Raw genomic sequence first — 26,253 nt, 5'->3', positions numbered from 1 at the left:
GGTTCTGACGATGCACACTAGCATCTGACAGTAATAACAGCAACCTTAGGTGTGAAAGTCGGCTGAATGAAGAGGACTAAAGGTATTTATTTTCACTATCAACAAAGTGTTTCAAAAAGAAGTCAGAGGGAGCACAGCAGGTGTAGGAAGCTATTTAAAAGAAGAGTGTTTTTTCTCTGATTTCTCTTTCAGCAGAAATCAGGAAGACTACACAGACGACTCAAGAGTCACGCTGTTTTACCGTTTTGAGTTTTCAACGTCTATCTGTCAGGGAACATGCTAAATGTCATAATGTGTACCTCCTTTTGGTATTAAATAGGAGTCTACATTCTCTAAGGAACACCGACTGGGAGTGCTGTTTCTGTAATGCTAGCCCCACTAACCACTAAAACAAGATGCTAAAGACAGATCAGAATATGAACTGCGGATTTCTTTTGTCTTTGTTATAAAATAGCAAAACACCATTTCTCAGCAACTGATAGCTCCCGAATGCCATCACTTTGCCTCTACTTCTACTTGTAATATTATACTCATTTGGAAGATTTTGTTTTAATGTTGCATTCGTTGCAACTGATTCACAGTGCCATGAGTCACTGGCTTGAAAGCCATCCTTTTAAAGCTGTCTTTGAATGAGCAGTGGAACCATCAATAAAAATATAGTACAAATCCAAATGGTTTGGATTGAAAGCAACCTGAAACTATGCATGTTTCTCCCCTTAAGGGGGAAATAAGCACAATTTCAGATAGAAAGGACTGAATGACAGTTTTGTGAAGAACTAAAGGTATCATTTTAGATTCACTATCTATGTGTTTTTCTTCCAGTCTCTTGTTTATATAGCCGGGGACAACTGTGCGAGCATGTATGTGCATGTGGACAGCTGCCACTCCCTGCCCGTAAAATGCCACCGTCAGAGCAGCATTGCGTAAGCGGAGCACAAGCCCAGTGGATTCATACGTTCTCTTACTAACAGCCATATAAAGTTATGACTTACTTACTTCTTCACTACACATGTTCCTGTGAAAGGTGATGCTGTTTTGCTTTTAATTTATCCTTCACAAATATGCGCGTAAGAGGCAACGGGTGAGAAGGGCAGGGGAAAAGGGGGACCAGGTAGCAACTGGAGCTGAGGTAGAGAGAGGCGTGGCTTGTTAGTCATCTTGTTTTGGTCTACAGACCACCTAGTGTTGAAATATCGCTCATTGCTCCTTTAAAAACAGTGCTTTAATGCTAATGATTCACATTTAGCTCTTTATTTTAAACTTGGTTCACAACTAATTTATTTTTCAACAAAAGATAAACATCAATCTAAGGAAACAGACAGGTACTGCTTACCTTCAACACACGTTAAAACATGTTGTAACTATTGGCAAGGACTTCAGTGCCTCGCAAAACTATTCATAAGCAATTTACCATACTGTCACATTACAACCACAAACCTTGATTGATTTTGTTGGGATTTACAGACTGAACTTGTCAACTAATCTTCTTTGCAAAAGATTGGATTGTGAGCATTTGTAAACTTTACATTAAAGTCATGCATGCAAAAAGATTCTCAATTGGGCTTAGGTCTGGACTTTGACAAAAACCATTCCAAAACTTTACCCTGTGATGATCAAAATTGTACAATTCCAGCTCTGCCTCTGTATTTCAGTCAGGAGGCCCAGATGTTTGTTTATTAAAGCTGGTTCACACGGCAGGATAGTTTACCCAATTTTTACAGCGATCTTGCCCTTTCGACATGCCCTGACTATCGGCGTGGTTCTTAAGATACTTTTAAGAGATATTCCTGCCATGTGCGGTGTCCCGCACATGGCAGGAATCTGGTTCGCTCGGTGGAACATCGGGACCGCACCGACCTCAGATCAAGGATATTCATCATGTTGGATTGTCTAGGTCCAATATCCTAGTGTGTGTGGTGTTCCCTGAGGACAAACGAGCAGGGAGCCTGTTGAATGTGACGTGTAGCCAGTAAGAGAATTGAGGTGAGGGGGATGCCAAGGGGGAAAAAAAAACCACGACTCACCTCTATATCATAATGCAGAAAATGTAGAGCCCCTGTTTGTGCTGTCCCCACTCCTTTAACTAGTCCCTTTTTATTGCATTTTCTTTCTAAAAATTAGTCCACAAAGTTGTTCTTCCTCACCGTCCATGTTTATTTACTCTGAATTCACGTTTGATCTTGAGAGGTTTTACAAGATCTCCTGTCTGACATCTGAATGTTCCTGAGTGAAATCTGCTCATGTGAGGTTTGTTGTGTTTGCCATCTGACTGGACACCACAAACAAACCCGTGTTATCTATGATTTTCTTTTTATCATTATGTGTGGGGTCTTTCAGGCTTTGAAAATCGGCCGACAATTTTAAAATTTTGCTGTGTGAACCAGCCTTTCGTTTTTTTGGGGATCCTGGAGTCTTGCTATGTGTTCTCACTTTATACTATTTATCAGTCTGTTAGATTCGGTTCCTATCTTAGTCAGTTTCTGCTCATTATGACTTTAGTAGTTCTGTTAGATTGTTGTTCTCCTGCCTGCCTGTCCTCAGTTTAGTTTGTTCGTTTTTTCTAGGATGTCGGGTCGTTCATCACGTATTCCTGTAGATTTCTCCACTCTGTCAAATCTCTGCCCCGTCTCTCCTTCAGTCTAATTACCTTACCACTTTCCACCTGTATTAACTACTCCACCTGCTGTCCTTTCCGTTTCCTCCTTTACTTATTCAGTCAGCCAGGCCATTCTCATTACTGGGTCCTCTGCTATGCTACCCTGGTTCTGGTCTTGTTCCTGTAGCCTGTTTTCACCTGTCAGCTTGAAAGTCTTCGTTTTCATTATTTGATAAATGATTTCTCATTACAACACGCGGCTTCCCAGCTCTAGTCTGCGCTTTGGTTCTGATCATTTAAGATAATTTAGGGTCATTGTCCTGATAGAATGAGAACCCTTGTGCACCAATCTTGAGTTTTTCGCAGCCTACCATAGGGTTTCTTCAATGATTGTCCTGTATCTTTCCATCAAATCTGCCCAGCTTCCCTGTCCCTGATAAAGAAAAGCATCCACAAAGCATGATGCTGCCACCACCAGATTTCATGGTGGGGATTGTTTTTTTCAGAACGTATTCTTGCACACATTGCATTTTGCCGAAATGTTCAATTTTGGTCTCATCTGACCAGAGCTCCTTCTTCCACATGTTTGCTGTGTGCGTTACGTAGCTTTGTGTGGCTTTCTGTCAACAATAGCTCTGTTCTTGTCATTCTACCATGGAGGCCAGATTTGTTGAGCAGACAACCAGCATTTGTCCTGTCAGCTGGGTTCTCCAGAGTTGCCATGGGTTTTGCTATGTTGTTTCCACTTCCTGATTATGGATGAACAGCTCTCTGTGGGGTGATCAGAGCTTGTGATATTGTGTTATAGTAATATAATCCTGGTTTAATCTTCTCCACAGCTTCCTCCCTGACCTGCCAGCTGAGTTCCTTGGTCTTTGTGACCGTGCTGCCTCATTGACGATGTCAAGGAAAAATACCAAGCCTTCACAGAACAGCTGGAAAAGTTCAAGGGTTATGACAACTGTTGAAGGGAACTGCACTTTAGTGTGTTGTAACAGGATTGGTTATGATTCTGCTGGTTGAGGACTCAAATCAAGTCCAGATTAGTCACATCTATGTAGTTTGTACTGGCCTTAGTGTTGATTTTGAATTAGAGTCATGACCTGCACAGCACCTTCTTTCTATCGTGCCTGCTCAGGTTCCTCCGACAAACAGAAAGACAATAAGTCAGATTCAGAGGAGGGCTCGGTGCCGAGTGTTGGCTCGCTTTCATATGGATTAATTGGAACACATATACATAATTCCCGCCTTTCCATGTCTCGCTCATTGTCTTCTCCGCACTGAAATGCAAGGACGGAAACCACCTGGGTTTCCACATTTCTGATCTACGCAGGAGAGGCGGGTATCCTCACAGCCACTGATTAACAGCCTTCTCAGTGCTCCACCACGCCATCCTAACCATTAACGCCGTCGACGCAACCAACAGAGCATCAGAGGCTTCTTCTCCACTGGGGAAGATAACCGACCCAGTCCCGTTCCATCCTTAATTGTATCCTCATTTTTCAACTGGTAACAGGCTAGCAAACCTGTGCAGATGTGGCAGGCACATCAAAGAGTAGGAGGGGTGGGAGGGAGAAGTTGTTTGTAGAAAAAAAAAAAAAAAAGTGTGTAGGAGAATATGAAAGGGGAAATTTACGTTGTGTGAGTCCACGCCAGCACACCTCGGGGAGAAATGCTGGAAAAATGTGATATTTTACACCTGCATCTCAGGAGGTGCAGAATATAAGACGTGGTGGGGGAGTGGGGGGCAGTAATTAGAAGAGCGTGCGTACATGTGTGTATGCGTGTGTTTCACGCGGATCTTTTTATATGTTTTTGGGGCTTTCCGCTGGTTATTTCTTTTTCCAGCATTCAAGTTGGTATAGGATCCATTCGCTGCTGCGTTATTATGAATGCTAAACCTGGTTCCGAATGCTCGGAAAAGAGTTGAAAATGGAACAAATTTGCTAATGTTTTTCCAGTGATAAATAGCTGGCAAGCTCTGTTTAATGAATAATGCTATCGGCTCTAATTCCTAATTAAAGCTTAAAAAGAGAAGTGCAAAAGGAGGAAATGTGTGTATTGTTGTGATTTTTTTCCACCACAATTTAAGTAAGAAGATATCAACACCTTCACAAATTGAGCTGACTCCATTACACGCGTTTGCGTAGTCAAATGTTCCTCAACCAATTCATCTGAGTCTTAATGAAACAAATTAGTCATAATAGGAAGTAAAATTGGAAAGCTAAGATGGCGTGTGATAGGTCCGAGATTGAGCCATATAGAGTCAAACTAAATGTTTGTTTTACTGAAGTGTGGCTGTCTTACACCACTTGTATTCATGCCCAACCTTTTCTGCATTGATCTTTCAGTTTGGTGCACTTTAAAGGTCTTAGAAGCTGATTTCCTGCATTATTAATACACAACACTATTTCTCATCACAGTAAAGTCTGTCTCACAAATTGCTATTCAGTAGCTGCCAGCATGGGACCTTGTCCAGGGAACTAGGTGTAAACCAATGATAAGGACCCTGAATACCCCCCCTTACCATGTTTTATCTATGTTTGAAACTCTTATTTTGAAGTAAGATAGGAGGACATTCTCGAGTTGCCCTGCTTTGGTGTCACAGTTGACTGATACAAACTAAGCATCGTAGAAGCGCCTACAAGTTTTATGTAAATGGCGTGGTAGCACACTGCTACCAAAACTACAGTTCGAAAAACCACAGTGTGAGGAAGCGTGAAACCTGGTCTGGGTCATTCTACACCGATTACAGATTGTCTTGCTTTTCGGCAACAGCAAAAAATAGGCTCTCTAAGTTTATTTTCAGTTTAGCTGTAGTTAGCTAAAATCAGATTTTTTGGGGGGAACCCAACACTGTGCATCGTCTCATGAGCGCATGAAGAAACACTGATAAAAAACAGCATTCAGAGCACAGACAGCCTCACATTTTTAGGATGCCCCCCCCCCACCACCCCCACCACCACCACCATCTGGGAATTTTATGGTTTCTCAATCCACTACGGTGTGGGTGAATAAAGAAAGATGGATCGAATAAAAGCTTTATGTTGGTTGCCAAGAAGCTAGCTCTGAGTTGAACTTAGTTATTTACTCTAAGAATAACTGCTAAGAAGATGCTAAAGTATAAACGCAGCTGTGTGTAGCGATCAATCTACCCTTCGCTAACAGTTCAGCTGATGTTCCAGGCCATAATGACATAAACACAAGCTGAAAGTGATGTAACCACCCTATGAAATTTCATCTCTTCCACATTTTGGGTCACAAATTACTCCAGCTTTCTATAACGAAGTAGCTACAGGCTTTTGCTGTTGCCCCCACTAATGCAAAGGCCACTCTGGGATGCAAAAACAGTGTTGATCAGCTGCAGGCCATGTTCTAAATCTACACCTTAATGATTGTATGTTTTGATTTCTTGATGCATTTTTTAAAAGTTATAAAAAAGTTAAATAAAAAGTTTTTCATTTTATAAAATGATTTTATTTTTAAAAAAATTATCCAGTTCTTTACTTTATTCACAGGTAGCCTATATATAATAAAAAAATACAACTTAACATTTGTGTTTGTCTTCCTTATTGTAACTGTATGAACCAATGACGTGACGGTAGAGGCATGTACCTAACTGTGACGTCTGTGAAGTGTAACACCCAGAGCAAGGTGTCTGTTTTATTCCCATTCAATGTTATCTCTTTCCATGTATAAAAGATGGCATGCCGAAAGAGGGACCTTGCTTCCTTTTACTTTGTATCGCGTGTTCTTAAAGCATCGTCATCTCATGATACTCTCACCTAAGCTGGAGACACACTACACAACTTTCACAGTTGTCACAAATGTAGCAGACAGGTTTTTGTTTTTTTTTAACGAATGACTGGCTGAACAACTGCACTTGCACAACAATCATAGTCTACAGGATTTTTCAGACCAACCGTAGCAAAATCAACACCTTGAATTCTCATGAAAACCCTCGGGAGGACGATATTTCGAAGGAACAAACACTTCAAGCCAGTAGTAATAGAAAATCATGCGAAGACCGATCCCCTCCCCGGTCCGTCCCGGCAGCGAAAATGTCTGCGAAATCAGACAGGCTTTATCGCTGTACCGCTTCCACATTTACTGGAGAAAATGCTATTGAAAATATAAAATAAGTTTAACCCACAATTATGACTTGGACAGAGTTGAAACCAGTCTTTGTTATACCTATGTTAAGAGCTTGGAACATGTATTTGAGGTTGTGAAACATTTTGTGGGTTTTGGAATGCTTTGTGATGTTTTCTAAAAATGACTATCATTTGTATCTTAACAGACAACCATATAGCGTTTGGAGTGGATATATTCTATGTGAAATAGTTTATTCGGAAATGTCAGTCCGATATTTTAAGCCCCATCGTGTTTATGTGCAATATGTGAATTGTTTTTCAATAAGACCTATGGTTATTTACTGTGCTTTAGACTTAAATATAAAAGCCAAACAGGGTCTGAGAAATCCACCGTGCAAAATGCTGAAATCTCACAATAAGGGCACAGGAATTAATAAAAAAAAAAAGTTTTTCCCTCTTCGGGGTCTTGACACGTCTCCCTAAACCATTGCTTCTCGAATAGTGGAGCGCGGCCCTAGAGGGGCGTGAAGGTATTACAGGAAGGCACAAGAACAGCCTTGCCTTTTTTTGTCCACAAAATACAGGCCTTCTAAATCACTCTAAATGTGACAACAGCACCCCCTGCTGTTTGGGCCGTACCTGGTGTCAGTAGTATGACGATTATTATTAATAAATTCCTAAAAAAAAGTACAAAACTTAATGTAACTGAAGTTTGCCTTTAATATTCATGGCTTGATATTATTTTTGCTATATAAGGTTCATAGCTAGTTAAAAGTAACGTACCATCTTTCCAGAGAAAAAACTAGCTGTGTCCATGAATGACTTTATTGTTTGCTATTGCAATGAACTGACTTGAACTGGGTTGTGTTGACGGGACAGTGTTGTGTTTCTTATTGTGTTGCACTTATTTTAAAGTGCTGAACTGGACCGATACCTAAATGTCAGAGATCGGTTCTGTTTTGAATCGGTACTGCACAGCTAAAGATAATTTGAACTCAACTAACTGATAGAAATTGAATTCAATTGATTAGAACTGAATCAAACTGAAATTAATTTAAATGGATTGGATGAAACTGAATGAACTGAATATGCTGCAATGAATTAATTTGTATTCAAAAGGATTTTATAGACTTGAACAGAACTGAATAGAACTGAACCAGTTTGGAGCGAACTGAATCGAATGATTTTGAGGATGAGTAAGCTGCATGGTACTGCGGATGTAGAAGGGCCTGGATTCCAAACCCGGTCTATGTTCTTTCTGCATGGAGTTTGCATCTTCCCTGGTGTATGCATGGACTCTCCTTAAGAACTCTGGCTCCTGTGTGTCAAAGTCTTGCCCCGTGATGGATCCAGGGCCCTGCTAGGACAACCTAACTTCTGTGAATTCTATGACACCAAGTTAAAACTAGATAAACAAATTGTGACTCTTAAAAAATAAAAGTATTTCACACCCCTGAATGTTGTCTAATATCCCAGATGCTAAAACTGGATCCCCCACATCCAAAGAGATTGGAGATCAATTTGCGAACACACTTAATATTAATTTTGACACTATATCAAGCCATAAATGTCCGTCACTCTGTTGTGTAGAGGGCTAAGTCTATCTCTTTGATTGATTGACCTGGTTTCGAATCCTGCTTGCTTCCAAGTCTGTGTGCAAGTTCTATTCACTTGGTGTGGTAGCCTGTGCACAATGGAGCAGCTGAAAGGACTCGCTCGCATAAACCTGCAAACTTTGTTAAGCTTAATTCTTAATACTTCTAAATGATAAAAAGAAAGAAAAAGAGTAAAATGCAACAGTTGATGATGTTGAAACGGCACGTCTTAAAAGCAATCAACCTTATAAGGCCGTCTGAGCTCATCGTGCCGAGATTTGTGCCGTTTGAGCTTATATCAGAGTTTCCATCTTTAGACTACACGGCACATAAGCTATTATAGCCAGCTTTGAGCCTTATTTATTTTTCCAGGGAAACGTCAGGGCCAGGACAAACACAACGGCATAATATTCTGCATATACAGCGAGGGATGACATCACACGCAGCAAACAGCCAAGACAGAGCTCACACACGACTGAAAAACCAGCCGCCTGATCATCATATGGAGGACTGTCCACACGCACACACACACACACACACACACACACACACACACACACACACACACACACACACACACACACACACACACACACTGAATATACATTTTTGAAGAAAAGGATGAGCTTTTTAACCTTTTATGTCACTAATATTTATGGCAAACTAAGCATATCATTTACCTCTATGCTTAAAGAGGATGAACTTAATCCAAGGTCTAATTAATGTACATTTGGGACCTAAAATATCATGATTACTTACGATGGTTCATAGGTACCACTTTTTATTTAACTTTCCGCAGTTATAAAGATAATATCTAGAACTTGTTACTTTCTCAGATACAGATCTTCTCTGCCAACACGTGCTTTTCATGGGTTTATCTGTGCAACTGGGTTGGGCCACAGTCCTCAGGGGAAACAAATTAATCTTGACGCTGATTGACAGGTGCCTCCAGTGCATTTCTGACTAAACCGACATGCAGCTGAAGTATTTGGCTCATGCTCACCATACAGCATGTCTTAAAAAAATAATTAAACAATTATATAAAGAGGTGCTGGAAGTAGGAGAATAACAAGTGGAGATAATCCCATGTGAGGCCTGTCCTGAATTCTGTATCATTTTTACTGATGAGCTTCTTGGGCAGCTGCCACGCCAAGCGAGGATGCTCATAAACAAATAATTATTCATCCTAATAATCTTCCATATTCATGTGCAAATAGGATCCCTCCCTGGTATCTCAGCAGCTTCAAGGTTGTATGTGGGAGGTTCCTCTAACTACTGCCTGACTTGACTCATTGCATGCCAGGAACGAGTCCGTCTAAGGGTCAGGGATATGTTCTGGCCAGATATGAGATTTTTCATGGTTAGAGTTTTGTACGAATAAATGCAAAAGAAGATGGACTTCCTCTGAATATGTGGTTTTTTTTTTAGAAGCTTGAAGAAAATCTATTCACCATGTGTTGTATAAGGAAGGAAAGCAGGAACAAGTACAGTGCTTTTCAAAACTATTCACACCCCTTTAAACTTTTTACACTTTGTCACATTCCAACCATAAACTTCAATGCATTTCATTGGGATTTTATGAGAGAGACCAACACAAAGTAGTGTATAATAGTGAAGTGGGAGGAAGGAGATACTTCCTTTATTTTTTTTTTAAATAAACAATGTTATAAAAACAAATGCAAAAACCTGAAAAGTGGGCCAAGCATTTCACTGCATCCCTCTTTTACTCTGATGTCCCACAATACAACCCGGTAAACAAATGTGCCTATAGTATAACTGTGTGTTGTTTAGGTCATGTGGGTCTGCGAAGGCCTCAGAGGTTTGTTAGAGAACATCTGTGAACAAACCGCATCATGAAGACCAAGGAGCACAGCCGACCGGTCAGGGAGAACGTTGTGGAGAAGTTTAACGTTATAGCTTTAAAAGGGTATCTACTTTGAACATCTTACATAGCCCTGTTCAGTCCATCATCTGAAAAATGCAAAAGAGGAGGAAGCAATGTTCCACAGGACAAAAAGATCACCAACAAATAACTTTTATGCCTACGTACGACACGCTGTAGAAGAGGACTAACAATGAACCCATCCTGAACACATCATCGCCACTTTGAAGCAGGGCGGTGGCAGTATCCTGCTGTGGGATTAATTACTGAAGCAGGGACAGGGAAACTGCCCAGGGATGATGGGAAGATGGACAGCTCTGGTAGAAAACCTATTTGTGTCTGACAAAAACTTGAGACTATAGGGCAGAAGCTCACCTGCCTGTAAGACCACCATCCTAACCCTACAGACAGGACAGCAATGGTTTAGATCACAGCATATCCATGAGTCCCAGTCAAAGTCCAGACCTATCCAATTGGGCTGAACTTAATTGGTTTTGCACAGCAAAATAAGTAAAACCTTCAGTGTCTAGATGTTCTGAGCAGGCTGGGACATACCCCAAAAGACTTGCAGCTGCAACTTATGGAGAAGGTGATTATACAACATGTTGATTCAAGGGGCCTGAATACATTTCACGCTTTTCTGATTTTCATTGGTAAAACCTCTATTTTACGAACACTTTACAATTATGCACTACTTTGTGTAAGTCTATTACATGATGTTGCAGTAAAATACACTTTTATTGGTTTTAAACATGACAAAAATAGGAATATCAAGCTGTATGAATACTTTTGCACTTTCCTGTGTATTAATCATAAATAAACATTTGAAAGTTCAAGTAATAAAAAAAATCTACAAAGAAAAATCCATATGTCCGCTGAACGATGTTAAAAGTGGCCCTCTACTTTCTGACGGCCTCTGGCGGGGACAAGCAGGTCACAAGCGCTGTGCGTAATTACGCGCAAGTTAGATCGGAAAACAAAATAACCCATCCTTAATACAACTTTCCCAAACTGGTCCCTCACGTATCACAGTGTAACCTTAACCCATCTTTCCTCACTCTGCACGACATGCAATAGTGCGCTTCATATGTATGTATGGCTATAAATAGCGCAGACTGTCTCGCTTCTAGGAGCACTCTAATGAGAGGAGTCAGGTTCTCAGTGTGGATGAAACAACCCTGGATGCACACTTATTTGGGTAAAAGTTTGAAATAATAATTATTATTTTTTAATGTAATCACTTTTGCATGATAAAGCTGCTGGAGGGACTTGGCACACAACAATGATCTGGAAACTGACTTTTCTATCAAAACTTTGTATCGGTACAATAAAGCGCAGAAATGAGCAAATTATTAGTTTACACAGCACGTACCATTGTGGTGTGCGGAAATGTGCCAACACTCTCAAAGAGCCATTTTCCACTTTCCAAAGTTCAGCTTCCAGAAAAAAAAAAGGTGGGAGATAGAAAAGTGCCCGGTTCTTGTTCTGCTGGGCCTAATGCTCGGCCTGCTGCCCGGTAAACATTCTAGAATGCGGGGGGAGTCGGCGGGTCAACTTTCCTCGTTACTTATCCCAACCGGCTTTCTTCATCCAGGGAGGTGCTGCTCGGTTTTCAGCTCGATGTCTCTGACATTCCAACTCCGCGAGTGCTGAGCGCGAAGACCGATCCCCTCCCCGGTCCGTCCCGGCAGCGGAACGCAATGAGCGCCGACCCGGCCACCGTCAGAGCCCCGAAGCGGTGGAGACGGGCCGTAAGTAGCCTTCTTCCCTCTCCGCGCTCACTCGATCAGCTGTTGCTCCGGGGCAGATTTGGACGCCTTTTTTCCCCCCACTTCATGCATGCGCTCAATCCCCGGCTTTTTGTCGATCTGAAGGCGCGCAGTTCTTCCTCCACCTGTCCCTCTGAGTCCGCGGAGAGAGAGAGGGGGGCGCCTCAGACCAAACACTCACCGTCCCGACCTCAGGGACATCCGAGCGGAACGCAGCCTGCCAAGCGACAGCGACGTGACCGCGGCGTGTGAGTGACACCGAGCAGCTGAATTCGAGTAAACAAAGTGCGGAAAGTGGGGGAAACACAACGTGGCCGCACGCACGCAGGCACGCACGCAGCCAGCCAAGGGGGAGGAAGATGGTCGCGGTATGTGTCCAGCGCGGCCGCGGCCGGAGTAGCGGAGCGGAGCGGCGCTGCGTTGCGCCGCGCGGAGAGGAGAGGAGAGGAGCTGGTGAATTATTAATAACCGCAGCGGTCCGCAGTCTGTCGCGTTCAGCGAGTAAGCAGGGCGGCAGCTGGGGGTTTAGAGGAATTAAATACGGGCTCAGAGTAAACCGTGGACGCAGGGGATTAGAGGCGCTCACCGGCTCCAGTGTAGGGGCAGCTCGGGGCCGACAGCGAGGGCGGGAGGGAGCGACGCGGAGGGGGGAGTTGGAGGTAAGGAGAAAGGCTTTTTGGAGGAGACCTTTCGCAAACCGTGGTTCATAACTAACTTCTATCTCTAAAGCAATCCTTTTAAACCGAAACACACACGGATGAAACCAGGTGTTAGAATTTCACCAATAATACGATTGCTATAAAATCAGATGACATAATTGCCTTCATTTTATTTGGGGTAGAAATTCTGCAAGCAGCCGTAACAACTAAAAACGCACAAAATTCTAAACCAGTTTCAAGATATATGCAGTCAACCAAATCAGGCAAATTCTATGCACCTTTAAAATGGAGCTGTGTTTGCTGTTTTCGTGAAACGTTTAGGAACTAGTAAGACATTAAAAAAAAAAAAAAAACAATCTGAAGGTGTCAATTAACCATTTCAATGCAGGGTTGAGGAGCTCACACTATAAAAATGAGTTCTGGAGAATATCAACCATGAAAATATGTTAAATATTATTCATGCATATTGTGAAAAATCAAAAAATAAAAAAAAGATGAAATTCAGCTCCTTTATTTGGTAACAAATCCTACCTGAACATTTTATTAGACTTTTAACAGGAGATGTTGGTCCAGCCAATCACTGGCCGTTCTCTCTCATCTTGCTGTGTCCAGCAGAGAACGGTAAGGCTGGTATGTTTCTGTAGGTTAGAATGAGTACATCAGCTTAGTAAATCTCATAGGAGATTTTTTTTCTCCTATGAGCTGGGGTACTAGGACCCCAAATTCAGGTCCTAGTAAATCTCATAGGACCTGAAGTTGGGGTGATCCTGCTCCCTGAACTCTGATTTGAAAACTAGCTGAATTTCAGTCGTTGCCAATAAGCGCTAAATCTCAGCTAAGGTTGTCCGGGTAAAGGAATGTCTCCCTGGTAGAATGGGTTTATAAGACTTATTTCATTTGTTATGGTGAACCAGTTCCTTCATTTTAGCATTTTTTTTTAAAACATAAACATCTCCAATAGCTTTCCAGCAAGTTTGACTTTAGCCTCAGCGCTGTCGCTAATTTAAGCGCGACGCAAACGTGAAGTCTTACCGTAAAGTCTGACCGTAAAGGAGTTGACATATCCAGTCATAACACAACTCATCTAAACAATACCAACCCGACCGTTCTCCGTTGGACACCGGCACGCCTGCCAGCGACTCTAGCTAACGGCCAGCTTAACCGACATCTCCAGTTAAATTCTGGTTGGATCTGCCACCAAATAAAGTTAGTGTTGTTTGAATGAACCGCTGGTGAACACTAAGCATTCAAACAAACTTGTCTGATTTTTTTGGGGGGGAAATTTTAATACCTTCCAAAATTCTTTTTTTTTAGTGCAGATATGCATTTTGTTGTAGTTTACTGAGCGTTCGTGTACTGTTATTTGAGATAACGAGCATACATTTTGGTACAATTGGTTAAGTTTAACAAATAAACGGAATATACTTTCAGTTGATTTGATTATAAAATAGATTTGAATAATATGAGGGGTTATTTAAACCATTATTCCGATTCACTTTTAAATGAAAGGCCTACATTGGCACAGTCAACCCTGCAAAATCATATTGTGGGGCCTAAGAGTCCAACTGAACCAAGTCTGAACCAAACACCCCTCCAATCCCCCCCCCACACCCCCCCCCCCACCCCCCTCCTCCCCTGCCGTGTTCCATATCCACGTGTTTTTATTTGGTCACGAATGAAGCGAGCCGGTCTGGGCAAAGTTAGGAACGCGCAAAAATGCCAGTGTTTATGCGCAGGTGCGCGACTCCTGGCAGCAGAACAGCGCCTCTGGTAAAACACCATATTAATTCATCACAACTAGCCAAAAACCTAAAAAATAAATGACAAAAATGAGAGGAAGAAGAAGCTGGGGAAATTAGAAGGAATTTCCGCAGAGATAAAGCTACCGTCCTGCTGCATGCATGAATTAATCACCAAATCGAAGCGGTGATTTTTTTTTTCTTTCTTTACCTTTTATGGACAAGCCAGCATTTTTTTTTTTTACGCGTGCGCGCAACCGCCGACGTCACGTAGCAACAATGACGAGCAAAGCGGAGTCCTGCTGCCGCCAGGTTTCTGGTAAACAGCAAAATAAAAATGGGAAGATAGATTAACGGGCAGGGACTTTTTGCTTTTCATTTCATTGTTTTTCTGCGAAATTAATATAAATAAATACATTTACTAAGTGAAGGCATACATTTGTATAAGCATAAAACTTAAAAAAAAGTTTCTGTCATCAATATCAACAAAGAACTGTAATAAATTATTTATTGATGATTGATGTTTTTATTTGATGTTGACAGAGTCCACTTCTTCGTTTTCAACCCATTTTTTTCGCTTTTTCAATATAATTTGATAACCTTTGTCAAAAGTCACTTAATTTATTTAGAAGCATGTTTTTATTTTGTTGTTTTATTTATTTATTTTTTTGCTTCATTTATGACGGATCAAAAGGTCCAAAAACACACACAATTACTCTGATACTTCGTTTAGGCCTGTGGCAATTTTATTCAAGAAAACACATGACCCATAATAAATACATAGATAAAAAATAATCAAACTCACGCTGATCGTTTGTGTGAAAAAAAAAAGTAGAAAATAGTTTTCTAAGATCAAACTCTCGAAATCGTTATATTCAGTCATTTTAAAGGAATCATCTGTTCGTCTGAATGTGCTTTTAAGGTAGACTGCAGCCCTGATGGAGTCGGGTTCTCTGATTTGCAGCGATTTTTATTTTTGAAGCAGTGAATAATTGAGGTGAGTAAATATTAATGTGTGTGTGAGGGTGTTCGCTGTGCGGCCTGCAGCTGCGGGCCTCCGTGGGAGAAACCATAGAAGCTGGCTGCGCCTTTTCGCTCCTAATTAGCTCCGTGTGCGGCCAGTCTGTTACTGTCTGCAATAAGCGACATGTTCTTGTTTTTAAATTACGCGATAGGGCTTTTTAAAATTGTTATTAATATTATCCCAAAGCAGAAAGCTAACATTTTGAGAGGCTGTAGGAGACTTAGAAAGCGCCCAAAAATTGCGCATCTGAGCCTCAGTAACAATCTGATCGCAGACCGGTCCTTCATCACGTTGTATTCCCATTTTCCTTTTTTTTATCCTGTTTGTCTCATTTAACTAAACAGACCTGCGTGTTTGTGACGTTCTTCTGCTTGTTGGATGCAACACTTTTTGTCTCTTTATTGTAATTGGCTTTTATCAGGAACACAATGGCAAAAACAAATAGCCTACTGATAAACAAGCTAGAATTGATTCAGTGAAACTGATGAAGGAGTCTGCATGCATTTTATTGGTAGAGTTTAAAAAAAAAATTCATATCTCTGTGTAGAAATCATGTAAGATGGCTTGCTAAAAGATGTGTTCAATTCCAGCCTAATCTTAAAAAACAACAACAACTAATTCAACCAACTAAGTTAAATTGCAAGTCCCTCCATTGTAAAAGCAAGGGAAACAAATAGGAACTGGTTTGTGACTGAGGTGTAAAATGTCACTAAACTAGTATTTAACTGAACAACACATCTTAGCTGCGGTGGTAACATAAAAGGTTATGCCTTGTTAATTACTATTTCATTAATATTTTGTGCCTATTCTTGGTTTTTTGTTCCTTTTCAACAGGAGGACAAAGCAGTTTGCCAGCAGGGTCGACTCAAGAGCCGCCGCTAAACTAGTTAGAGCTTGAATTCTGGTTCCAACTCAGAAACTTTCTCTACCACACGTCTTGTGACGGTAATTAACTCTCACTAAATTGATACATTCGCTCATAACCAAACCCATAAAAACACATCTGCCTTAGTGTTCTCTGCTGCAGACTCCTCACTCAGACTGGAACGGCTAACTAAACCAACACCTTCATTTAAATTCCAAGTCAAAAAGTTTTAGGTAGGATATCTTACCAAAATAAAGCAGCTAATATTCTTAGAATGCAACCATTCCTAAACATTACGTTTACAAACTAATATTTCTGATTAAAATAAAATAAAAAGTGCAATGGTTAGTATTCAATATCTTCCAAAGTTCCTTTTTTAGTGCACCAGTTGTCCACTGAAACCACAGAAGTACGGATTTAAAAAGCAAATGTGGTGCAGGAAATTCTTCTGTATACATCCAAACACTCTCTCCACGCTGCGGGGTAAATATATATAGCTGCGGCCCCCGGCCTGCAGGTTCGCACTAAACTGTGAAACAAAAGTTCCACCAGGCAACAGCTCAGAGAGGAATGCTGACCTCGGCAGGGCCGCATGCTCAACACCCATTTTCTCCTCCCTCTCTCTTTTGGGGTTTGGATCCGGACACATTTTGACCTGCGACAAATGTCTGAGATGTGCCGTCGGGGTCCGAGGTGGGCCGGGACCGTCCTGCGGTCGTCTCTGCTGCTGCTGCTGATGCTGCAGACTGGGATAGATGCTGCCGTGGTGGAGAATTCCAGTTTTGGATACAAACTCTTCGGTGGAAAAGATAGGAGGACAGAGAAAAGTGATCAATGGTTGTTAAGAGGATTAATGAAACCTTAAGAAAGTTTGGTCTCTCTGTTATAAACACACTGGACTAGATTAGATTAAAATAAGGTAATTGTGGGTATGTTTAAGAGGCTAAAATGAAGATAAAGAACAAAGAAAACATCTGGAATTGGGGTAATAATATTGAAGAGTAGTTAGTTCTATACTGAAACAGTCCAGAACAAGCAAAAATTAATTTTCCATATTGAATTATATTTTCTTTGTATGATTTTTTAGATTAAAAAAAGCATGTAATGAGGCTAATAATTCCTCACAAGTAACTGCTTTTCATATCTAATCATTTCCTGTTCATTTTCTTTCATTCGTGCTATCAGTTTATTGAATAATGGCTACGTTTATTGTTGATTTCATGGACATCAATTATTCTAGGCTTGTAGTCAGCGTCTCTTCAACAAACATGTATAAAGTTTTGGACAAATTTGTTGGCACCCCCAGCAAAGCCTGTGTAAAAAAAAAAAAAAGCCCGGAAATAAAACTCATATTTTCTTCCAGCCACAGATGCCAACACTCAGAGCGTTGCAGACCTGAAGTCAATCTCCTTGTTTGTTTGCACAAACTTAGAGAATTAAACACATTTTCTTTCTGATTGTCTCACTATTTAAAAAAAAAAAATCCAACCTTAAATTTGAGTTTTTCGATTCAGTGTGAAATGAATCCCCTGCTGATGAATCATTTATTTGTAAATCACAGGTTGTCAAATGATCTGTACCCCTAACCGCCCCTTTAGAATAAATGTGACTGAAGCTATTTGTTTATTTTTACCCATATTTTTTTTTTTAAACTGATTTTGTCAGGCACTTCTAATTAGTAATGAATGACTTTTTGTGTTCATGGGACACAAATATGATGTGACAAACAGGCACATTTCTTTTTAGCCGCTGGGCTCTAGTCGGGATGAGGGGCCCGTATTCATCCTTTCACCAGTGAGCAGGTTGGTAAGGGAGGGAACTAATCCTGCAATGCTCATTGACAGACTAGTGAAGAGTGGCATCTTTCTTTGGCTCACCAAGTCTCTGTTAAACAGAGACAAACATAGACATATGGAGTTTTTACTCAAATTAAGAGACAAGCTGGGATTCTTTGGTTAGATGAGACTAAGTTTGAACTTTTCAGGTGCGGGAAAGGCATTTCATGCCCTCTTTTGGGTACGGTGGAGGATCTGTTATCTTATCAACCTGTTTATGTTCCAAAGGCCTCAGGAGCCTGGTTAGTGTGCACGGCAATATGAACCATTTGAAAAACAAAGTGATTTTTATTTGGGTCTTTCAGCTGATAGATAATCTCTAAAGCATAGCTAAATGGAAGCAGAACGCATTCTCCAGACACTAAAGCAACCTTCTTCTACGCTTTCCTAAATCCTGTGGAAAACCTGTGGGGAGAGCTAAACAGAAGAGGGCATGAGGAAGGACCCAGGGCTCTAAATGATTGGAAACATTGCTTTCTCTGTCTGCTTGGACCCCATTAAAACGGTCCAAGCATAAAGAAACAAATTGTTTGTTTCATTACCAACTCTGGACGTATCCTCGTGTTGCCAGTGAATCATAACGATTCGTCCTTCATTACCCCCTCCCCAATGAATATAATGTACAGTATGTCCACAGTTGGGCTTTTCTAGAATTTGAAATTGGACAGGATTTCCAATCATCACAGCTGTATGGACAAAACCAGGTCTCAGTGTTTCAGCGCTGTCTGGGACCTCCGGTTGGGTTTCCTGCTGTTTAGATGACTTCTATTCTGCCACTGGCATTGTTCCGTCTTTTGATGTGGAATATCCCTATGCAGGCGCAGCGGCAGCTGTGAAAACCAAGACCGTAGGTCGTCCTTAGTTACTGAAAGACGTCGAGGAGAAGTGTGCTGACTCTGAGAAAGTTCTGTTCAGCAGGATTAGGCTGAAGTCACTTGGAAGTGTTTACTGATAGGAGGAAAGAGAGAAAAAAAAGTGTTTTTAACTGATAGGACAGTCGCTAATTAGCTTCCATGCGCACCTTAAAGGGAAATCTCATCCACGCGTGGTAGGTTATGATTCCCAGATGCTCTAAAGCTGCGCCCTGATCAGCTTTTATCACGCAATCCACCGCATTAGCATTAACCTGTGCTTCTTTTCTACAGAGGACCGTCGCTTGCTGCACACACACCCCCTGCTCGCGCACCTGCAGGCTCAGAGGTGACGTTAATAACACCTGATGGGGACAGATGATTGGTGCATCCTCGGGCCACGGCGAGCGCTCATTGGCTCTGCCTAAGGAGCGCGGGCTAACTGATGCTGAGCAGAGCGCGTGTGCGCGGCGCGGATCTCTCGGGGGTATCCCACACTCCCCTGCCTTATCAGGCCCGCTCCACGGCATTGCTGGAGGAGCGCGGCTCTCGGGAGGGCAGGCCCGGCAGCACGGAGCTTATCTCCCACTGCCAAGGAGGGTTTATAGGTCTGATTAACTCACACTGCTTCTATGTGTCATGCGTGTGAGAAACGGAGTGAGAGCGGGGCTGTAGAGCTGTCTATTGTATAGACTAATGGCTGATTGAGTGTGTGTGTGTGTGTGTGTGGCGACGGCCGTGCAAGGGGATGCGAATGAAATAAAGGCGTTTAGCACTTGGTGAGCCGCGCAGTGAAGGATGGGACACACACCCAGACCCCTTGTTCTTTCAGTGAGCCGTGGCCCTCCAGAGGCTCCCCAGTAAGTATCCCAACAGAGTGCTGTTGAGAGTACAAAGCCACGCAGCACCCTTCAAAAGCCCTCTTGTTGTGATAAATGACCAAGCTCCAAACTTTAAAAAAACTCCTTCTTTTGTCAAATCTATATGAAATGGCACCATTTGATTGGAGCAAACGGTCCTCCTCCAGCCGAATGCTCCCGGGTGATATGATTTGCTCTGGTTTGGGTCCAGCCAGTACCACCAGAGAGTGTCATCTGCAGTGGGGGCTGGAGTGAAGAGTGGGCCTCACCCCCCCCCCCCCCCCCTACATAAGGAGAAAAGCACGGCTGCTATAATCTCTTTTCCTGGCTCTCAATGAAAGAGAGAGGAAGGGCCACTAGAGCCTCGGTCTGTTTAGATCTGCTGCCCCTCACCCCAGCTCGCTATCTGCTATCTCCTTGTTCCCCTCTTTCTTTCCCCAGGCTGCCTATCTGTCCGCCTCTTGGTCCTCATCTCCATCCGTGGCTTTTACGTGCTCATTCAGAACCAGGCTGTTGTCACACTTCGCTGCTCATCCACTTTGTTCTGCTCGTTCGGATCGTTTCTCACACGTTCCGCTGTCTCCCGTCGGATCTGCAGAGTGTGACTGTGCTTGTCTTTTCTGTCTCTGACTCAGATTTCACGTGATAGACCAAAGCGAGGTAGGGCCTCATTTTGAAGTTGACGACAAATAAAACATGATTCTCAAATGTTTTTTTTTTTTTTACAAAAAATAAAATAAAAAATGTGTGCCTTGAATTTGGAGAGATGGAAATTTCCTATCCCTGGAGAAGAAAGGCATCTCCACAGTATGATCCTGCCACCACCATGTTTCACAGGGGGGTTGTGGTGTGGGTAGGGTGATGCGCAATGTTAGCTTTTTGCCACAAATAGCTGAAACAGTTCCCTCCTAGTCTCATGTGAGCAGAGCACCTTCTTTGCCATTCTTCCACATACTCCAGATATGTGGAGTGCACAAGTTCCCGCTCAACAGATTCTTGTGATTCAGATGACTTGTAGATCTGTGCAGCTCCTCCAGAGTTAACATGGGCTTAATGGCTGCCTCTCAGATTAACGCTACCCTTGTCCACCCTGCCAATTCAGGGGTGGCTGGCCTAATCGAATCTTGGTGGGTCAATTCAATTTAATTTGTATAGTGCCAATTCACAACACATGTCATCTCAAGGCACTTTACAAAGTGAAATTCAATCAAATTATACAAATTGGTCAAAAAGTGTCCTATCTAAGGAAACCCAGCAGGTTGCATCAAGTCTTGACAAGCAGCATTCACTCCTCATGAAAGAGCGTAGATCCACAGGGACAGTCGTCTGCATTGTTGATGGCTTTGCAGCAATCCCTCATACTGAGCAAGCATGAAGCGACAGTGGAGAGGAAAACTTCCATTTAACGGGGAGGAAAACCTCCAGCAGAACCAGAACCAGGCTCAGTGTGAACGGTCATCTGCCTCGACTGACGTTCCATTTTCCAGTGACAGATTCTCAACTTTCTCCTTGACCTGTCTGGTGTATTCCCTGGTCTTTATGAGGGTCTTTGTTCCCTAACGATGTCTAACAAACCTTCAGAGGGCAGCCATATTTATACTGAAATTAAATTAAACACAGCTGCACTTATTCACTCATTTGTAGACTTCTGGAGACAACTGGGTGCATTGGATTGTATTTAGGGGTGTCAGACTTTAGGGGTGTTGAACACAAGTGCGCTCCAAAACTTTTAAAAGCTGCCATCTTTTGCTGGTCTGTGTGTTGGTCTGTAACATAAAGTCCCAGTAAAACCCTTCAAACATCGGACTTGTGATGTGGGAAAAATACGAAGAAGTTTAAGGGGATGAGAAAACTTTTTCTGCGTCTCTGTAGATAAAAAATGAACTTTTAAAATAAATCTTTTTGACTTAAACGCTGCTTACGTTAATATATGAAAGAAGGATTAAAATAGTTAGATGGCGATGCAGTGGTTCATCGCCAAGGCTAAAAGATCTGGCTGTTTTTATGTTTTTTTGACAGCTATGCCAAGATTTTGTATTGACATTGTTGAACATTTCTTTTATACCTTCTGTCAACTTTTGTACCCCCATCTTTTTCTCTCCTTATGGCTTTTAGTTATATACGATTTCTTGGCTTCTGTTTGTCCTACTGACTATTAACCACTTCTCCATAGCACAAAGATCGTGGGATGTTCTTTGTCTCCAGTTCCAAATTTCAACATTATGATCTTTGACACCCAAACTTTTGCTTTGTTTACATCCTCCTTCTTTCTCGTAGACACGCAGATCACCACTATTATGGTTGCATTGTGATTGTTGGAAGAAGTTGCAGAATCTCAGTCCATCTGTGATGTTTTTCTTCGACAAAGGTCCCTTCTTTGCTGAGCTGAATTCACCGACAACACTTCCTGTGGTGTATGCTTCGGTAGAAGACCACCTTGGTGCTCGCTGCACACTCTCTAATGTCAGCGTCCTTCTTCACTGCAGCTGAACCTATCATCCTGAAGTACTTGATGAACTAGAAAACGGCTCTTTTGCAATATTATTAGCAGCCGTTTCCTTAAAAGTGAGGTCATTGTGGTGCAAAACAATAACAGCTGCAAGTTTGTCTTGGCAGGTAACCATCCCTAACACGAGAGGACGATCACTTTAACCACATCTGCTGCTCCTTTATGACAATTACGCTAATTACGTTGATGATGGGATTTTAGCTGGAATCTTATTACACCATGTATGGACCGACACAGGACAACATATCAATTTTTTCCCTTCTAAATCTCATTTGTTGCTGATTTTCCGTTGAATGCAAATGCTGACAACAGGGTTTATGTTTGTGGTTGATGAAGATCCACTTTGGCCAAGCTTCACCGTCAGATCCTCTCTCTGCCAAGTATTAGTTTTAGCACGTCTTTGTTTTTTGATCGGATTACACCGAAATTGCATCGCATTTTGCTGATGACTTTGAAGTCACAAGTGAAATACCGTATTTAGTCTCAAAAAGCAAGAAAGAACCAACTCATAGCATAAATCAACATGCATCAGGTTTGTTCTTATCTCGGTAAATATCAGAACAAGCAGTACTAAAGTGCAAAGCAAATATGAATCAGTGTTTGGATGATGGGATGGGGTTTTCTGAAGGAACGGGGTCTTCCAGAGATAATCAAAGTCAGAGAGGGAAGGCCCTGTGCTGATAGCATTTGATGGTTCATTTCACCAATCGTAGAACCACAAATTGAAACAGCCTGCTTCCTGACGGCCATGTGAGCAGTGATGGCAGCACTGGAGAATTCTCCAGAAGGCAATGTGATGGCTAAAAAGGACTAACAAGTCTTATTGTAGCATTTATCTCGGATAAAAAGGCAAAATTACTGTAAAAGTTGGTATATAAAATGAAAGTACTGTCTAATACAGCCTTAGCCTGAAATAAATGTGTATTAACAGAGTATTGAGCTACTTTTCAGAGAAAAAAGTAGCATAAAAAAGTAGGGAAGCTTATTCCCCTGTTGAGGTGCAATTGCTAAAATTAACCTTTGGTTTTCAGTAGGATCTGAGGAATACCAAACCACTCATATACTGAGTCAAATGACCACACTTTAGTCCCTAGACGTTGATGCTAAGACTTTATTTTCTGAAGGTAACTGATAACAGATGAAAAAAAATCTGTTCCAGTCAGGACCAAATACTTTTTTGTTTGGACATTAAAGGTCAACTGCAGAAACCTAAGCTAAACAAAGTTGTCTGAGTGTTTTATCTTTAGAAGAGGAAATGTCTGACACCATCATTTGCTTCTTTTATGTATAGAGAATCCTGATGTAGAATCTCAGTAAGTGGGAGTGGGACAGGATCCCCTCGGTTGTTGATATATGGACTACCAAATGCAGTTCTGTAAAAGGGGCCAATAGGGAAACATTGTTCATCTGTATGAATGCTAGCATTAGCACTTTTATCAGAATGCTATTCACTGTGTCAGCCTAAAACAAAAAGACTCCTGAGGCCTATGCATGCTCCGCGAGGTCTGGGTTCTCCCAGAGCGGTCGCATTTCCTCCTGGATACGTCGTCCAGGGAGAACGTTTCTTCCTCATGTGGTGCGATGTTGTTGGACAGATATTTGAAGTAGTCGTGTCATAGCCTGACACACGCCACAATGAGAGGGCCCTGTGAGGACCAGGAGGTCTGCACCTGGGTCTTTCCTGAAGAATGAAATGTCCTGGCCAAAACGAGCGTCCTTGCCTCCTCGGGTTTGCACAGGCCTTCTTGCTCACCTCTTGCTCGAAAACACAAAATGTTCTAATGTTAATACTGATAGTCCAAATATCTACTTCCTTTCATGTCCCCCTTTTGCTCTTTACCCTCCTTCCCACCTCTGAAGAGGTATCATTTTATAAACCACCACCGTTCAGCTTCAAACCTCTCCTCTCTCATCATCTGCTTTCATATCCTGTACTCTTTCCTTGCTTCTCCCCTTATCTTCACATCCGTCCTTCCTGAACCCCCCCCCCCCACCCCCCACCTCTCTCTTTTTCTACCGCCATCCTCAAACCCCTCCCGCCCCCCAGCAGCCTTTTAAAATGGGTGGAGCCTCTCCTGGGTTGCCATTTTCTGTTTGGTCGTGTATCCAAGAGAACATGAATATTTATGACCAATCCACTCTCACTGCTTCCTCCTCCCCCCCCCCCCCCCCCTACACTCAGCCCTGCGGTGGAGGCAACACTTGGTGGTGACACATGGCGAGACAGCTGTTGCAAAGCAAGCCAGGCATCTGTGCACTGGGAGAGTATGAGGAGGGGACAGACTGATGGAGCGAACAAGCAAAGGACACGTGACAGAAACAGATAAAATGGACAAATACAGGGAGTTATTAACAGTGTGGAATTTGTGAAGCAGTAAGTATCGTAGAGAATGGGCCGAGGCTAGTGCTGTTTGGGGTGAAGGAGAGCCAATGAGACAGAAGGAACCGGGTCGTCTGGGTGAAAAGGATGGGAACAGGCCAAAGGGAGGGAACGGGTACTGATGGGAGGTTCTGTCTGATGAGTCTCATAACAACACTATGAAAGTATTTTGGAAATGAAAAGCTGAGTTTGTTTGAAGGCAGCATGTTTTTTTCCTTTTCCCCCCCAAAATATGACTTATATTAGGGCTGAACGATATAGAAATAAAAGCATATGGATAAAATAGAAATCATATTAGTCGATACCGATAATTACGAATAAATTCAAAACATATTTTGAGTGTAGCCCTGGCCATTTTATAGTGTTGCTTAGAAACCAAATTTTTAGATACAGAACACACAAAGACTGAATTCCAACTAAACCCTTTATTCAACCAACTTTTTACCAAAACTGCAAGTTTTTAAAAAAGAAAAAAAAACGTGTGCTCTCTGAAGTCTTTGGAGGGGGCGGGGCTTGGTCCCTGGGTCTGCGTTGTGATTGGTTGGGGGGATGTAATGACTGTAATATTAACCTACATGGCTAGAATGCAAAAGTAAGCAAAACCTTTATTCTATTGAACTTTTTATTGACCATTTTTCTATCATCGATATATGTCTATCAATCGATATATATTGAATTATCGTCCAGCCCTAGCTTATATACAAATAATCATAGAGCTCCTCATTGTAGTTCTTAAGTGTGTATTAAGATCAACTGTCAGGGCTGCTTAGCTTAACAGGCTGGGGGTGCTCGTGGCGCAGCGGGTAGCGCAACCCATATACGGAGGCCTTAGTCCTCGACGCAGTTGACCCGGGTTCGAATCCTTTGCCGCATGTCTCTCCCCCTCTTCCTGTCAGCCTACTTCCATAAAAAAGCGAGCCACTAGAGCCGTGAAAAAAAAAAAAAAAAAAAAAAGGTCCAAGGCTGAATGAGTCAGAAAGTAAGTTCATGTCCTAAGTTTGAGGTTTCAGACATTGTGCATGCTGAGGTGAGGGAATCATCTAGAATAGCTTACTGTAGGATTAACCAATGCCATTATTGGGTCATTTAATGCACTGTTGGGTTGATTTTGATCAGTGGTCCATTTGTGTAATTATGGTTGCAACAACGGCATATGAAGGGTAATCATCATTATTGGATGGTATTGTATATCATCCCATACCATTGAAACCTAAACGCTGATACACAGAAGTGTGATGGAGGTGTAACTGGGATTTAGATCTAATAAGTAGAACCAGCCCGAATAGATGAGATGCACAAGGAGATAATTGATTTGAAAAATACCCTAATCAAAGGTCAAGTGCAGTGGAGAAAAGCTGGAGAACTTCTAGTATAGTAAATCCGTAGGCACAAGTGTTGGGGGGCTACGTATGTATATGTGAAGTCAGAACTTGTGTCTTGTTTTGGAGTTACACTGAAACATTAAACAGTTCCCTGACTTTGATTCTTTATTAGGGTCTGCAAAGATGCACAGTTGCTGTTGCCTTGCAGCATCGTTTCTCTGTTTTTCTGCCACCGCCTTTACCAGGACTCCCTGGAAGGAGAGATCTCAATGG

The 26,253-nt window shown here is 42.1% G+C and overlaps 1 protein-coding gene and 1 long non-coding RNA gene across 7 annotated transcripts in view; one reads left to right on the top strand and one right to left on the bottom strand.

Annotated features, from left to right (window-relative positions):
- Positions 1 to 12,195, bottom strand: part of nfixb (nuclear factor I/Xb) — a 194,280-nt gene extending 182,085 nt beyond the window's left edge. For 5 of the 6 annotated variants that reach the window (XM_036148488.1, XM_012857753.3, XM_012857762.3 and 2 more), the window contains exon 1: positions 11,540 to 12,195. In XM_036148488.1, the coding sequence (XP_036004381.1) occupies positions 11,540 to 11,542 (3 nt within the window). In that variant the 5' untranslated portion in view covers positions 11,543 to 12,195. The remainder of the gene's footprint in view (positions 1 to 11,539) is intronic. The other variant, XM_036148491.1, reaches the window with a different exon arrangement.
- On the top strand, positions 11,830 to 25,106 carry LOC110367520. Its single transcript, XR_002427524.2, has 3 exons — positions 11,830 to 11,918; positions 16,193 to 16,303; positions 24,461 to 25,106. It is a non-coding gene; the product is annotated as an uncharacterized LOC110367520 (long non-coding RNA).
- Positions 25,107 to 26,253: the final 1,147 nt, after the last annotated feature.

The sequence above is a fragment of the Fundulus heteroclitus genome, chromosome 16, assembly GCF_011125445.2.
Source record: "Fundulus heteroclitus isolate FHET01 chromosome 16, MU-UCD_Fhet_4.1, whole genome shotgun sequence".
NCBI classification, from domain to species: domain Eukaryota; kingdom Metazoa; phylum Chordata; class Actinopteri; order Cyprinodontiformes; family Fundulidae; genus Fundulus; species Fundulus heteroclitus.
The sequence above is the reverse complement of the archived record's forward strand: the minus strand, read 5'-3'. Positions and strand labels throughout refer to the sequence as shown.